Source organism: Haliotis rufescens, unplaced genomic scaffold (assembly GCF_023055435.1).
Source record: "Haliotis rufescens isolate VD_foot unplaced genomic scaffold, xgHalRufe1.0.p SCAF_55, whole genome shotgun sequence".
Taxonomy (NCBI): domain Eukaryota; kingdom Metazoa; phylum Mollusca; class Gastropoda; order Lepetellida; family Haliotidae; genus Haliotis; species Haliotis rufescens.
The window spans coordinates 265965-282440 of NW_025964279.1; the positions used below are offsets into that span (position 1 = coordinate 265965).

At 36.8% G+C, this 16476-nt stretch overlaps 1 protein-coding gene across 1 annotated transcript in view; it reads right to left on the reverse strand.

Annotated features, from left to right (window-relative positions):
• LOC124121432 overlaps positions 1 to 16476 on the reverse strand; it is a 94284-nt gene that overhangs the window by 48391 nt on the left and 29417 nt on the right. Inside the window, exons 7-10 of the mRNA XM_046484429.2 lie at positions 15133 to 15325; positions 9244 to 9378; positions 5156 to 5244; positions 3601 to 3738 (exon numbers count right to left, since the gene is read on the reverse strand). Of these exons, the coding sequence (XP_046340385.2) occupies positions 3601 to 3738; positions 5156 to 5244; positions 9244 to 9378; positions 15133 to 15325 (555 nt within the window). The remainder of the gene's footprint in view (positions 1 to 3600; positions 3739 to 5155; positions 5245 to 9243; positions 9379 to 15132; positions 15326 to 16476) is intronic.

Below are 16476 nucleotides of genomic sequence, written 5' to 3' on the forward strand. Positions count from 1 at the left end.
AAGTTACATTTTTTTCAAAGGAGCCACTTGGCTCCTTAATTTGTTTTCAAGGAGCCAAGGCAAAATGTAAGGAGCCATACATAACAAAATATATTAGTTTGAATAATCAGTTTTAAATCATGAACAAACAAGCTTTAGAACATTGTGTCAGTAACATCATCAGACAAGCTTCAGGACATAACAATACTGATAATTATGTTATATTTCAACTGATGTAGTGTATCTTACAAATTCAGCATTTTTTTAATGTTCAAAATAAAATCTAATCTATAACATCATGTTTCATTCTCCAAATTTATTTACATCAGATCATCAAATGATTTTAATGCATGGTTTCATGAAATTTATTTATTTTTAATTTCAAAGTTCATTTAAAATTAATTAATTTATCTTCCTGTCAATTAAAAATATAATGTTTTTAGATGGTGCCATCTTGCCATATTTCAGCCAGTCCTGTTTGAATGTTCGTTTACCAGTGCCAGTGGCAGGTTTTGGTTTATCGAACGAGTCAACAAACGAATTAACACAAGAATTGCTAGACGACTAAACTTCCGTGTCAGCTTCGCCATTCAAAGCATTCCCCTTTGGAGGAGCGCAGTCGTCATCATTTGCCGATTGACAACGTTTTGTTGTTGTTTTGACTTGCGCAAATATGGAAAAATACTTCGTGTTTTTGAACGGCGAAACGACCGCCATAGCTGTCACCTGGGCGGATGTCATACAGTGCATGTATGGGTACTAAACTCTTAACATCGTTAGTTCATTGCTTAATAACGAAAAGCGCTTCCTTCATTCAAGGTATGGAGCTTCATATCGAAAGCGAAAACAGTACACATAGCCTAGCAGTGATCTAGTCGATGTTATTATGTTCTGATATTGATTTTTTTTTCTGAAGTTACCACACTTATATTAAAAACGATCTTTTTTAATATCTTATGACAAGAGATACTTAGTCACCAAACTTAATTAAAGACAAGGAGCCAGTTGGCGACTGAAATGAAAATACCAGTGGCAAAATACAAAACTAGATCGCCATGGCGACCAATTTAGTCGCAACTTTGAGGCCTGCCTCTGGGATGTAGGCTCCTCTTAAGCTTTGGGTTGTAGATCTGGCAAATAAATAATAATACAATTCCCCAAATGTGATTTTAGTGGTGCTTTGAGGTTGACGTGTTGCCTGAGATTCTGTCGAAGTAGTCAAAGACTCCCCTCAATTTGGCTTGTTTCTTTGATGGTGTGGTACATGACATAGTAGCTGGCTTTCTTAGAAGCAGTATCACTGGCTTTCTTCATCTCCTGTTTCTTTATCCCAAGTGTCTACCAACATGTTGAACGAAGCCTCAGAGAGAGAGGACCACATCAAACATCTCTTATCACATGTGCAAAGAGCATCTCTGCTCTTGCAGCAGTTGTTTGGTGGCATGCAGATCTCAAGAGATTTTGTACTTGCCACATTGATGCACGTCATTGTCGCCAGTGGACAGAGAGGGTCCCCATCGTCCCAAAGACACATCAGTAAATGCACTTTCATGACCAAGTTCAACTTAATCAACCAAATATGAGATTCTTAAGAATCTTATGACATAATTTGAAAAACTAGAGATTAACTATCAGTGTCAAACCACCAAAGTGTGCTGACTATTACCCACACAACTAATTAGGGTCAGCTGACAGTGAAGAGAACTTCTGGATTAAATACAGGATTATTGCAATGAGGCAACAGATGATATTTGCTGGAATAACATAGTTCACACCCACTAGTTCCTACACATCCCGTATTTGACGTAATAAGCGCCCAGGGCGCTCTCAAAATAAGAAATAGGGGGCTCTTATTAGAATATTATTTTGGTGAAAGAGTTGAAAGATCATAAATTTCGTGGTTTATGCTGACAGCCTGAAATGCTACAAAAGAAAAGTCTGTGCGTATTATACATTTTTCCAGAATTTAATTGCCCATAATTTAGGGTGTATATAACACACGAGTGCGTATTATACACGAATAAATAAGTCTTGTGTACATTGATCAATCGGAAGGGTGCTAATTGGTGCTAATTGGGATCGTTCACGAGCCAATATATTAGCAAATATCACTGAGTAATAATATAAATCGCCGTAATAATATTATTATGTCGAATACAGTATACCAAATGTCATATTTGAATGAGTCATGGCCACAATTAGCTCTTTCATTATGGCTGCTGTGACTACCGTATTCGACGTAATAAGCGCCCCGCTCTAATAAGCGCCCACGGCGATATTTGCTAATATATTGGCAAGTGAACAATCCCAATTAGCACCCCTTCTGATTGATCAATGTACGCAAGAATTATAAATTAGTGTATAATACGCACTCGTGTGTTATATGCACCCTTAATTATTGGCAATTAAATTCTCGAAAAATATATCTGTCGTATATAAACATAAACCACGAAATTTATCGTTCAACTGTTTTTTCCACCAAAATAATATTCTAATAAGAGCCCCTTATTTCTAATTTTGAGAGCGCCCTGGGCGCTTATTACATCGAATGCAGTATTTAAAATCAGATTCAAACTTCTTGAACAAATTCAGGTGTCACCATTAGTGGGCACACGCATTTAAAGTTTCAGCTTCATCGCTGCAATGGCTACTGGAGAGAAGATGTTCACAACGGACAGTTCATGATTTTTTATGTTTTCCGAGGCTGCTGGGAGACAGATTTGATATTCGATCAAGATGTAACCCAACAAAGGGCTCCTGGCCCTTTAAGTTTTGAATGCCTTGAACAAACTTGAACCCCTTTATAGCAACAAACATCCACACACTTCAACCATCAAGTCATTTCGGAGAAGCTGATAAAAAAGTCAAATCTTCATGGACAATCATGACAATATTAATGTCTGTTTTTACAGTATCATATAGCATTTGATGGCATTATGACATTGTTTTTAACATCAGCCACTTTGTCAAACATGTCACATGATGTCATATGAACTTCCCAATATCATTAAGTTTGATATTAACAGTAGCATAAGTTCACCCCATTGTGATTCCAGTCCCCCTATTGTTGTCATATGCTGCAACGTATGTATTGCATGATCAGGTTCTGTAACCTTGTTGAGAGCATGTCATCATACCTGACAATATGTATTGATTGTTGTTCATAATATCAATCACTGGTTTGTAAGTTCCAGACTTGATTTGATCATTTACATACCCCCACAATACTGCTAAGTGTGGCATTAAACAGCAAACAGCAAAGTTTTAGTGTTAAAATTAGGAAACATTGGAAAGACATTAAAATGTTAATTGACCTGACATTCCAAGAGCTAAAATTCACATGATAACTTAGGTACTTTTAATAATTACCTACTGTTCACAGACCAGAGGCAAGAAATATGTTAAGGGTCCATCCTAACATCAGGGTTAGAGATGACAGCTTTTGTCCACTAGTCCTTATAATGATAACATATAGCAAAACCTTTAAAATGGGCCAATTTCTACTAGTCCTTAAGATACCTTTACTATTGGGCAGTTTGGTAAGGACTACAGGACTAGCGCCAATTTCTGAGGCTGAAAATATGTTAATTTGAGAGGATTTCTGTAGAAACTTGACATTACCTTGTCTCCAAATTCAATCTTGTTTTCCCTGGTTGATATTACAGGCATCTTGTCACCATTCAGGAGAGGGGTAATACTCTGTGTCAGTGCGTTATGTCCAAATCCAATTATTCCTCTCACCATTTTACTTGGTTCTGCCTGATAAACAAAAAATCATTACAATTATCAAAAGTTCTAAATTGGTTTTGGTAACTACCTTGAGCCTAGAAAGACACAGAGATATGCCCATCACTTTTGCTCACCAGGGAAGTCACCTGGGCCCACTTGCACAAAGCGATCTTATCGCTAAGATGATCGTAACTCCCATGATTGACATAGGCTTACGATAGTCGTAGCGCTAAGATCGCTTTGTGCAAGTGGGCCCTGGAGTCATATGCAGTGAAATCTTTAGCCAACGGAAAAGCATTTTATTGGCTGTTCAGATGTGAGAGGACAGTATGATCTTTGAAAGCCTTGTTATGGTAACAAACACTCCAGTATCACAACATTTGGCACATCAGTTTCTGAGATTCTTTGTTTGTGCAACATCAACTGCAATGGTGCAAAAAGAACATATAATAATTATTATCTACACAAGGTTTTACCTCAATTATTGTGATATTCATAAAGAAAATTCTTTCTCCTTTGAATTAAAAGAAAATTAGCATACTGGTTTTCAATGTGATTCAAAGGTTATTAGAGCCCATTACGAGCACGCTATAAGGTAATCTCATTGAAATCAGATCTTAGTTCTTGCTATTGCTAAACAAAGATCAGAGGACATCCCATTACGGGTCACGTCAGAACGACCTTTCGCGAACTTTGACCGACCACTGAAGTGACTAACTAGAAGTCGACATCTTTGTTTTGCAGGAGCGAGAACTTAGATCTGATTTTAATGAGATTGGCTATAAGCCTGATATCAACACAAGAATTACCACTTTTCATCTGTTTGCAATTACTAAACAAACAAAAATTCTGCCAATAATTTAATATAAATGCTTATGGACCGTTAGACAGCCAAATTCAAAATTACACAGGCAGCAGAGGCTTCAGTGAGAAAGGTATATTATCATCAACTGTGTTTGGACATTCTAATGACTCACAGACATTTAAAACAGGTACACTTCTTTACCTTGCCACCGGAAACGAACACCACCCTAATAGAACCTAAGTCCAACTTATTGCCATGGAAACGTGAAAAATAAAAATTTCTAAATTTCCATAAATAGCAAGAGGCACCAGTCCAGTATGTGCCTAGTAGACATGCAAAGTTTTGTAAGAAAGTATTTAATGATTTTTTAGTTACGCTCCGGAAACGAACACCGCCCTTATAGAACCGAAGTCCAACTTGTTGCCATGGAAACATAAAAAATAAAAATTTATAAAACTCCTAAATAGCAAAAGGCACCAGTTCAGCATGAGTCTGATAGACATGCAAAGTGTCATAGAGAAATATTTAACGGTTTCTGAGTTATGCTCCGGAAACGATTTCGGGATGCACACACGCACACGCACACGCACACGCACACGCACACGCGACTCACAGACATTTAAAACAGGTACACTTCGTTACCTTGCCAGCATCAATCATTTTTCTGTACGTGTTGACAGTAGAGGTGATATCATTCCAAGTATTATAGGTCTGCAGATGTAGAGTTCGATCTGCAAATGGGAGTTGTTAGTGAGTGAGTGAGTTCCTGAGTTTAATGCTGATAAGAACAGTACAGTACATCAGTTTTATAAAGGAATTGTTCTTACATCAAAGTGATACACATACAAGAACAATAATGATAACTTGCCCATGAAGAGATCACCCATTTAATAAACATACAGCTGTATTACACATTGTGTAATACCAACACGTGTGCTTATGTACTGTCGGAACAAGTTTCACGAACAAATAATGAAACTCTCAACATCCCTTGGCTTATTCAACGACATTGCGTGTGGAGATGATAGATCACTGAGAGAAGTTTATGCACACTCGATGGCACCAGCAACCTTGTTGCTAGGCTGACATCACATGGCATTGTTTCGCTGATGGATCTTGCTACAAAATTCCACAAATTACGTCATCAGGTATTGTGACGTGATTGTAAACTTTGTGGTGCAGGGCTCCGTTCCACAAAGCAATTGTAACGCCACGACACTTGTACGTCTAGGTATATGGGAGTTACTGATAACCTTAGCGCTACGATAACTTTGTGGAACGGACGCCTGAATTCTAAAGGTGGACCGTTGTATGGTATTAAATTAATATGTGTCAATGTTTGACGTTTGAAGTATTATTCTGTTAAACTCAATTGGATTACGTTGTGGATTGTGTAGGTGTCTGCCTATTCATACGTGACAGTGGCAAGTAATAAATAAAATACTAAACGAGCTCCCGTGTAATACCAATTTTATGAAATTCGTGAATAGTTCTGGTATTTGACTTGCTTTGGTCAAATACCAGAACTATTCCCAATGATACAACTTCAAAACATTTTGATCCATTTGAAGGAAGAAATTGTATCTGAAATTATTATTTTATCAGAATAATATATTCCAATATCGTGTTATTTTAGTTACAGCTTTAACTATATATATATTTAAAACTAGAAAGTGTTTTTACTCGTAAAAACATATGTCTCCCCCCAACCCCCCTAACCCCCATTCATTGGTTTACTTCACGTTAAACCCCATCTCTTCATTCCCACCCTCCATTACTAAATAACAGAGACAAAAATAGAACTAGAAATTTCAAACAACTAATGGGCACCACTTCAGCGTCTAATCAACACCACTAATCCCTCAATCATTTACCCACCTGACAGTGTAGTCATCTAAGTAGCACAGTTTTCTTATTACTGAAGTATTTGTAGAAAATCCACTTAAAGTACTAATAGAGTTTGGACACAAATATATTAATATCCCCAACATATCAGAAATGATGTAGCAATGTTATATGGCACAAAGGAAAGTCTCTGTGATGTAATTGCCCGTGTATCTGACTCTGCAGGTCTCTACACAATGACATATGTGATGTCATGGAAACTGTAATAGCAAGGCACCACACCAGCTCTCTGATGTGAAAGATCCTTGACATAAATATGGTCAATAACAGTTTCTTTCCTGGTAGTGGACACTTCAATCAGCTGCGTGAAGGGTTCCTGCAGAAGAGGTTGCGCTTTGTTTGTATTGAGGTCAATGTTGAAATATTAAATGGTTTCTGAGTTATGGTCCGGAAACAAAGCTTACTCCCATTCAGAGCCTATGTTCAAGTTATCTCCATTGAAACGAGAAAAAATAAAAATGTCAAAAATCTCTAAATAGCAAAAGGTACCACTTCAGTGCTGGGTTAATGTGTATACAAAGTTTCGCGAAAAAATATTAAACGGTTTCTGAGTTATGGTCAGGAAACAAAGCTTACCCCCATTCAGAGCCTATGTTCAACTTATCTCCATGGAAACGAGAAAAAATAAAAATGTCAAAAATCTCTAAATAACAAAAGGCACCACTTCAGTGCTGGGTTAATGTGTTTACAAAGTTTCGCGAAAAAATATTAAACGGTTTCAGAGTTATGGTCCGGAAACCAAGCTTACCCCCATTCAGAGTCTATGTTCAAGTTATCTCCATGGAAACGAGAAAAAATAAAAATGTCAAAAATCTCTAAATAGCAAAAGGCACCACTTCAGTGCTGGGTTAATGTGTATCCAAAGTTTCGCGAAAAAATATTGAAAGGTTTCCGAGTTATGGTCCGGAAACCAAGCTTACCCCCATTCAGAGTCTATGTTCAAGTTATCTCCATGGAAACGAGAAAAAATAAAAATGTCAAAAATCTCTAAATAGCAAAAGGCACCACTTCAGTGCTGGGTTATGTGTATACAAAGTTTCGCGAAAAAATATTAAACTGTTTCTGAGTTATGGTCCGGAAACGGTGGGAACGCCGACGCCGACGCCGACGCCGACGCCGACGGGAACCGTGCCAAAAACAATATGTCTCCCTCCATTCTGGGGGAGACATAATTATAAGAACCATAAGCGCAGCACTTTGGTACAGGTGATTGCTATTGCCAGATATTTTTTACATATCAGCAATGTTTGTTTTACAGACAAGTTTAGTTGAAACAAGGGTATAGTTGACAAAGTCATCTATATCCCCCGCCCATTTTAACACATTATGGTCCCAAACCAGGTAACTGACACAACATTTCTCTGAGCCCATCTCAAAATAGCTGCAATGGAAATTCTACAATAAACAGTTCTAAAACTCCTTAATATCAAATGGCACTAGTTCAGTATGCGCTTTATATATAGACATGCAATGTTTGGCAAGGAAATATTTAACATTTTATTTGTTATACTCCTTAAGTAAACCAATCCTATATTAAAACTTAAATCCAACTTGTTGTCATGGAAACATAAACAATAAAAATTTCTAAAAGTGCTATATATCAAAAGGCACCAGTTCAGTATGTGCCTGGTAGACATGCAAAGTTTTGTAAGAAAGTATTTAACGGTTTTTGAGTTACGCTCTGGAAACGAACACCACCCCTCTTGAACCTAAGTCCAACTTATTGCCATGGAAACGTGAAAAATAAAAATTTCTTAAATTCCTAAATAGCAAGAGGCACCAGTCCAGTATGTGTCTGGTAAACATGCAAAGTTTTTGTTGGAAAGTATTGAATGGGTTTTGAGTTATGCTCTGGACACAAACACCACCCTTATAGAACCTAAGTCCAACTTGTTGCCATGGAAACGTAAAAAATAAAAATTTATAAAACTCCTAAATAGCAAAAGGCACCAGTTCAGTATGTGCCTAGTAGACATGCAAAGTTTTGTAAGAAAGTATTTTATGATTTTTGAGTTACGCTCCGGAAACGAAACACCACCCTTATAGAACCGAAGTCCAACTTGTTGCCATGGAAACGTAAAAAATAAAAGTTTATAAAACTCCTAAATAGCAAAAGGCACCAGTTCAGCATGAGTCTGATAGACATGCAAAGTTTCACAGAGAAATATTTAACGGTTTCTGATTTCGGGATGCACACACGCACACGCACACGTACACGCACACGCACACGCACACGCACACACACACGTAACCGATTTCTATATCCCCCGCCAACTTCGTTGGGGCGGGGGATAATTACATGTAAAGGTAAGATTAACATAATGCAAGTTTAACAAGGTTGAATCGTCACCAGTGACTGTCGATTCGCTGCGATTGTGTTAATTTGCCGCAGTTGTCCCTGACACTTGATACTGGGTGAGATTTCTCAGATCGCTATACACGTCACTAATTAGTGGTAGATGTCAGTGATCAGATATCTGCTCGCTGTAGAGAGTTTGTTGCGCACACCACCATTGTCAGCGGAGGCAAAGCTTCATGCAGTGATAAAGGAATCATTTATACACAGAAAGAGATAGCATGCTGACCATAAGATGTACGTGATTTTCAATCACATTAATGTGATAACTAGGCGATTGCGGAATTGCGACCTAAGTCAATCCCTGACATCAATTGTGTATACCACATAGCTTATACATATTCACAAGTCAAGCACATATGCAGTGTATTCAAAGTACTGACAATGCATTATGCGTAGTCATATGGACATTGTTTTCCAAAATGAAACTAGTATGAAGCATAATAGACAATGCATATTGTCAACTCACTTTCAAGTATTCCTGCGAAGACATTACTGTTAATGTCATTCACTGCAAACTGAATGAAAGATTCCACATGAGGTTGCACATCTGAACTGGACCCTGAGTGGTAGTTATCTATATAGGAAGCGATGTAGATTTCATCTGAAACAAAAGAGATTACACAGTTTAGTTCATAATATCAAATATTTTGATAGTTAGCCTGCAACCTCGGGGTTCGCGGTGCTTGTCATGTACGCTAAACGGAACAAAATGCACTCACTAACCTTTATGTTCATTCGTGTTCTCTGTATCAGATATCATTCATGTTATCAAACAATGCATTATTTACATTAGTAGCTCCGAGTAAAAGCCGGGCCTCGCGCTCAGTTTGACAAGGGAGAGAACTCCATCGTATCGCGGTACAGAGAAAAGTTGTGTATGGAGGTCCAAATTGGACAAAAAAAGGACATAATTCTACCAACCACTTGGTATGATCATGCCAGACATCAGTGATTTGTCCAGACAAGTGCAAAGACAGCACAAGTAAAATTCTAAATGTGTTATCAGCAATAGGTATTCAATGCATATTTACCGAAAAGTAAGAGAAAAATATTTTTATAAGTCAACATCAAAATATCAGAAATGATATTTAAAAAAAAATTGGATGACAATAATTTGTCACAAAATGGAAAAATGTTAAAAGTCAACAATAAATATATAAAAAGCACTCCTAGTATGCCCAAAGTATGTATTTTTCTTTTGGTTACTAGTTACTGGTTACAGTCATTCAAACCTTGCCCAGTAGATAAGAAGAGATTTTGGCTAAAACCCAAGAGTAATCTCAAGTATTGGTGACTAGTTTCAAGCTAGAGTATGGCAAGCCGTTTTCACATTTATTACGGAATTACAGATATCTTCAATTGTTTTAAAGATATCTTGAATCGAATTGAAGATATCTTAAATGCAGATAATTGTAGATATCTGCAATAAAATTTAAGATATCACGAAATGAATTAAGGATATGGTGAAGCGTATTACTGATATCTTGAAAATAATTGCTGATATCTTAAATTCGATTATTGATATCAAAATATGATTTAAAGATATCAAAATGTCATGTTATGTTATGATGTCAATAATTCAATTCCTGATATCTTGAAACTAAATACAGATATCAATAATTAATTATTGATATCTTCAATTGTTGCCATTATTAAAGATGTTACATTTATATTACTTAAATTAGATAACTGATATCAATAATTGATATAAAGATATCATCAATATTATTAATGATATCTTTAATTGGATTTTTGATATCAGTAACGGTCAGAATTAAAGGTATCTCTAATTGAATTAAAGATATCTCTAATTGAATTAAAGATATCTGTAATGCATTTGTGGATATGTATAGCTTATTTCAAGATATCTTGAACTGAATTTAAGGTATCTTGAATTTATTTCTAATATATTTATGTACTGTAGGATGGTAATTGTTTAATGATATCGTAACTACATTTAGAGATATCTCAAACTAATTTGTTGATATCACCGTAACATTTTAAGATATCAGTAATTATATTATGGATATCAGAAATGAATTTAAGATATCTTTAATTATTTTTTGATATCTTAAAAACATTGATATCTTTAAATAAAATACCGATATCTTAAAAACAATTGAAGATATCTGTAATTCCGTAATAAATGTGAAAACGGCTTGCCATACTAGAGGGCTCCATATATACAATTTGTGTTCCAGGCGTTCCCTGCGATACCTGTGGAGTTCACCAGTGAAATGGTGATCAAGTGGTAAGTGTTTCCAGAATGGGTGCTGGAGATCTGGCTGTTACCGGTGGGCTGGTGAGTGGTGTTCTAAGAACCCATGGACCAGTGGCGGGACTTAGAGTAACAAAGGCGGGATGAAAACGGGTGAATTTCCGGTGATCATGATGCAAAGATCGCTTCAATAAATTTGTATCTTTAAACTGATTGTTTTTGTGTTATGTTTGTAATCACAGATGTCATTATGGGCCATGTGCATTAAGATGCAGTTGTAGGTGTATATTGCTGGGGCAGGATGTTGATTAAGCTAAGATTAAGGAGTCTACCTTAGGTCAGAGGACCTCATACAAGACAGACCATTGGAATGGGATCAAAGTTATTTATTTGTAAGCCCTGGTGTCCTTAATGTGGGCATGTGATGTCTAACCAGCATTAGAAACTGGCACTGGTCCTATAGTCCTTGCCAAACTGCCAAATAGTTATGGTATCATAAGGACTAGTATACATTTGCCATTTTTAAGGGGTTTGCTATATGTTATTATGAGGACTAGTGGACTAAAACTGTTAGTTTCTACCGCTGCTGACATTGATGACTAGGCGTACCTTCGGACCCAGTGAGTACATTTTTTCGAACAAAGTCAGCTTGTCTGTTACCATCAGGGTTTCCTCTTGTCTATTTCTAGGTTAAATATCCATTTAGAGCGACTTCGTCTTAAAATATTTATTTTTTTTAAAAAGAGAAAATTGTGACTGAAGTTTGTGTGAATGACATATATATCTAAGTTACTTCTGAGATGACATCTTTGCACTTAAGATGATGTTGAAAGAGTTAAAACGAAATAATTTTCATACGTTTTTTTATTTGTTGAAAGTTGGGACTGGCAAAAAATAGGGGGAACTTGAAGTTTTTAAAGTTGCCAGGACTGGCAGTTTCAAAAGACAGCAAGAACACCACCATCAATGAAGCTGCTTATTAGTTCAATTGTGGTGCGATTTCCATTTATGATGGGGCGGCCTAGCGGTTATCTCCCAAAACCCCTACATCCCATTTCCCCTACAACCCAGTTCCCCTACAATTAGTTAAAACAACACGCGGCATTTACCTGTCTGGCATTATGAACTCACCTAAAGGAGAGATTAAGGTCTGGAGTAGAGGTAGTAGAAATGAAAGGGGTAGAGCTCTAGGGGATTAGGGGACTTAAAGGAAAGTTTAAAAAAAAAAGAATTAATGTAAGTGTGATGAAAGATGCCTGTATGATGAGAAGACAATTTTTAGAAATTACAAAAATAACAATGGGAAGAAACAATTATTACACTGAGAAACTGAGATGAGACGATTTACAGTTGAGATGAAAAATGAACATTTTGTTATAATGTATTATGAATTTTGAAAAATGAACATTTTATTATAATGTATTATGAATTTTGAAAAATGAACATTTTATTATAATGTATTATGAATTTTGAATAATATCGTAATCGTAATTAAATATTTATCTCAATCTATTCGAGTTTCTTGGGTTGTTCCATTGTATGATATAGGTAACTGACTAGGGATTAGCAGTGCCATGGACCGTGAACTTTGTTGTCTTAAGCGGTAGGGGAAATGGGATGTCGGGGTTTTGGGAGGTTACCGGCCTAGCACTTTGCCAGGTGTAAGCCTAACACCTGCCAAAGTGCCACCAGCAGGGCCACATTCACATACAAAGTCCCTTTAACTGACCACAAATGGTGTCCGGTATGACTGGTATCTCAGTAAATTGAAGTTCATTCTTTCCATGACAAGTATCACAATATCATTTTTGAATGCTCGGTATATCGGGTGATTTCAAAACAGCCATTTTTATCAATCGCTTAATGTCATACACTTGCCAAATGCTTTCGAAATGTTTCCGTAATTCCAAAATCAAGTTTGCATTCTGGAGTTTGTCAGTGGCAGTGGTCTAAATTTAGAATTCTACCATGAATTTGGAATTTACTCAATTCTGATTGGTCAATCAGAGGCTATTAAATCACAATAAACCCCCTCTGATTGAAACAGCTGGTTTGACGGCCGCATCACCGCAGAAGCTAATAGACGTGCGATGTAGAGCGAAAGCTTTGCAAAGCTTGCTTTGTTTTCTTTAGGGATGCCCACCTCATGTTAGCTTACCAAGTTGCCGTGCTTATATGCTTTCAATGCCTGTCATATGTTCGAGTGAAGTATAAAGGTGTATACAGCACCATATTTTGTTCGGTGATTCCGTAATTCAGATCGATAACCCACTCAAAAGACTGAACTCAACACATGCCGCTTCACTCAGTATATTTGCTAACACCAAACTGTGCGTTTTATTTAGTCATGGTAGAATGGAGATAAACATACTGTGTTTTTTCAATGTAGAGCTAGGTTACCTGTAGATTTAACCGCGCTAAATTTAACATTTGAAACATCACGCTGCGCGTTCGGTTCCAAATTCAATTTAGCAGGGTTAAATCTACAGGTAACCTAGCTCAACATTGAAAACACAGTATGTTTATCTCCTAATTATACAATATATCATGATATGTATAATAATCCGGCCTCGTCCATTGCAAAATATTGTGAAACACTTTAAACATTCAATATCCATCCCCACTGACCACCCAATCCTTTTAACTCTTTCAACACCGTAGGCCGGTTATCCGGCCAAGAAGCATCGAGTCCCCAGACACCGCAGGCCGGTTATCCGGCCAAGCCGTAGTCACGTCAAAATAGTATATATTTTTATGGACCTACCTGTGATGTCATTCATTTATTAAATCTATCACATTTCACAATGTCTGAAATACATATTCCATTTCAATTTAACATTTTTTATCGTTAAATTAAAAAATTATTCACTATTTCTCGCGATGTTATTGAAAATAAAATTCTCGGACACACATTTCGACAACGGGTCCACATCGAACACGTCAAAGAGGAAAATAAAGACGTTTTAAACAAATCTTTAAATATATTCTACAAAGTAATGAATAAAATCAACAAAAATATATCTAAAAGTAATCAAACTTACATCTAAGTTATTATTTCCATCTTTTCGTGCGATCACGTGTAATGTAAGTCAAATGACATCTCGACTTTCGTCGCCTTGAATTCTCGGCTCGGACACGATGTTTAATGCAAAAATATATGCATGAAAAATCTTTGTCACAGCTCGTAACCTAGTACGATACATTCACGAAGTTCCATATTTATAATATATATCGTGATTTCCTGCTCAAAACGTTCAGAATAACACGATTTAACAAAATTCTTTCGTAAACTTCTGTAATTTATCGAACACGAGCTTGGTATCACAGCTGTAATTTGATTGGCTGCCTTAGGTCACGTGCTCATAATTGACCAATCACGAAACTTGTAGCAGATTTCAGCAAGAAAGCGTCATTAGAAACCAATTTTAATCCAATGAAATCGCTTGTTATAACTACGAAACAAAACCAGTCGATGTTACGAGCGTGTAGATGAAGGAATAAGCTTTCCAGCGATGTGTCATATGCCATTCTTCGACGAACGTGTTATTCATACGAACCCTCGAAAACGGGGGTATTTCTTCATTTTACTGAGCGGACAGTCGCTATTATCGGGAAATGGGTGATGACAGAAACTATTTATAATTCTTTTTAAAATGATTTTCCAATTACGTAAACAATGAAAATAAAACAGAAATAGGTACGTGGATATTATGAAATATAAATATTTGCCGAAAATCGTCAAGTTTTCGCTTCCTTGGTCCTTAATCTGGATGTTAACAACGTGTTAGCGTACATTTTTTATTTACAACGAATTTAATTAAGTTGTAAATGCATTATTTTAAATAATTTGAAAAATATAACTTTCATATTTATAAACCATAAGATCAGACCTTTCCAATGTTGTATAACATGTAGTAGCAAATATATTTTACAAGCAGGTATTTTCTTTGATAAATGTTGGCTTCATCTATCATACAAGAGTCTCTGGGAACTCGGTGTCCCAGCAGTAAACACTTCTGGTTGACTGGTGTTGAAAGAGTTAATTCATTAACAATATTCTACCCCAGTAACACGACAATTTCACTGAGGAATGCATGTGTGTACGTTTAAATGTTTTGCATCAAACTGAGTACTTACTATTGATGGCCATACTTGGAGTCGGTGCAGAATTCAAGGTTAATCCTCCAGCTGAGACAATCCTAAATCGAAGAGTTACTGAAACAATGGGTTCACAAATAGATCCAACAAATGTGCCCTGGCCGTCCGTTGTTACGAAGTTTGCATCTGTTGATAAACATGCAGTTGATGGATGAGCCACAGCAGTGACAGTCTGCAAAGGAAGGTTAAAAGAGCACTGCAGTACAAAAACAACTTTCTAAACATATTTTTTGTCAGACATGTGCTTGGCATCATTGTGTAAAAAACGTACCATACAGAATACTTGCAGCATATTTTGTACACTTTTAGCAGCAGCTCAGCAGGTAACCACTTGGTTCCCTAAGTTTTGTTTGTGGTCGCCAAAAGCAATATTTCAGGAGCCATCACAATTTTGGCAGGAGGAAATACGAAAGGTAAGAAAACTATACAGAGACTTCAGATTCACAGTCACATATCAAAGACCGTTAAACTGGCTATTTGAACCACTGTTATAAAGACAAAAATACACATTGGGGGATTCATATTGTGAGTCTTAAATTTGCTTTCAAAGAGTGATGAAAGGTCGTGAGAAGCATTCAGTGTATTTCTGCCTTTAAAACCGTGAACGTTAACTTATTTCAAGGGCCAGATACTTTTATCATTGCATTGCTAAGAGAGGCAACTGAATATCAAATAGTGGCGCCTTAATGTACTGGGTCAGCTATGACCTCACTCTTAAAACACACATGGTGCACTCAAGACTAATTATGCCACAGTTGAGCATGGTTTCAGATTGGTTCATTTTCTTGGACATTGACTAGATTGTTATCCAAAATGTCCTGAATACATTTGTAAATTTTGATGATGGTATAGAAGATTGTCCCTTCAAAATATGCTACAATAATAAAGATGTTCTATTGACATTTGTCTCCAGCAAAGTCACTACTAGATGTGTATCATACAAGCTCTACTGACAACTGAAGAGAACCTGCTACATTACCAGATTAGATTTGAAAAGCATGTTTTGTTTTGAACAGGCAGACAATGTCAGATGGTTTTTTTGTGGGGTGGTTGTGTTTTGTTTTGTTTGTTTGTTTTTTGGTTGTGTTTTTTTGTTTTTTGTTGGCTTTTTTTTGTTTTTTTGGGTGGGGGTGGGGCTGGGGATGGGGATGGGGATGGGGATGGGGTCTGGGGTCTGGGGGTTGGGGTGGGGTCTGGGGGTTGGGGTGGGGTGGGGATTGTTGTTTTGTTTTGTTTGTTTATTTTATTTTTGGGGGGAGAGAGTGAGTGAGTGAGTGAGTTTGGTTTTACGCCGCTTTTAGCAATATTCCAGCAATATCACGG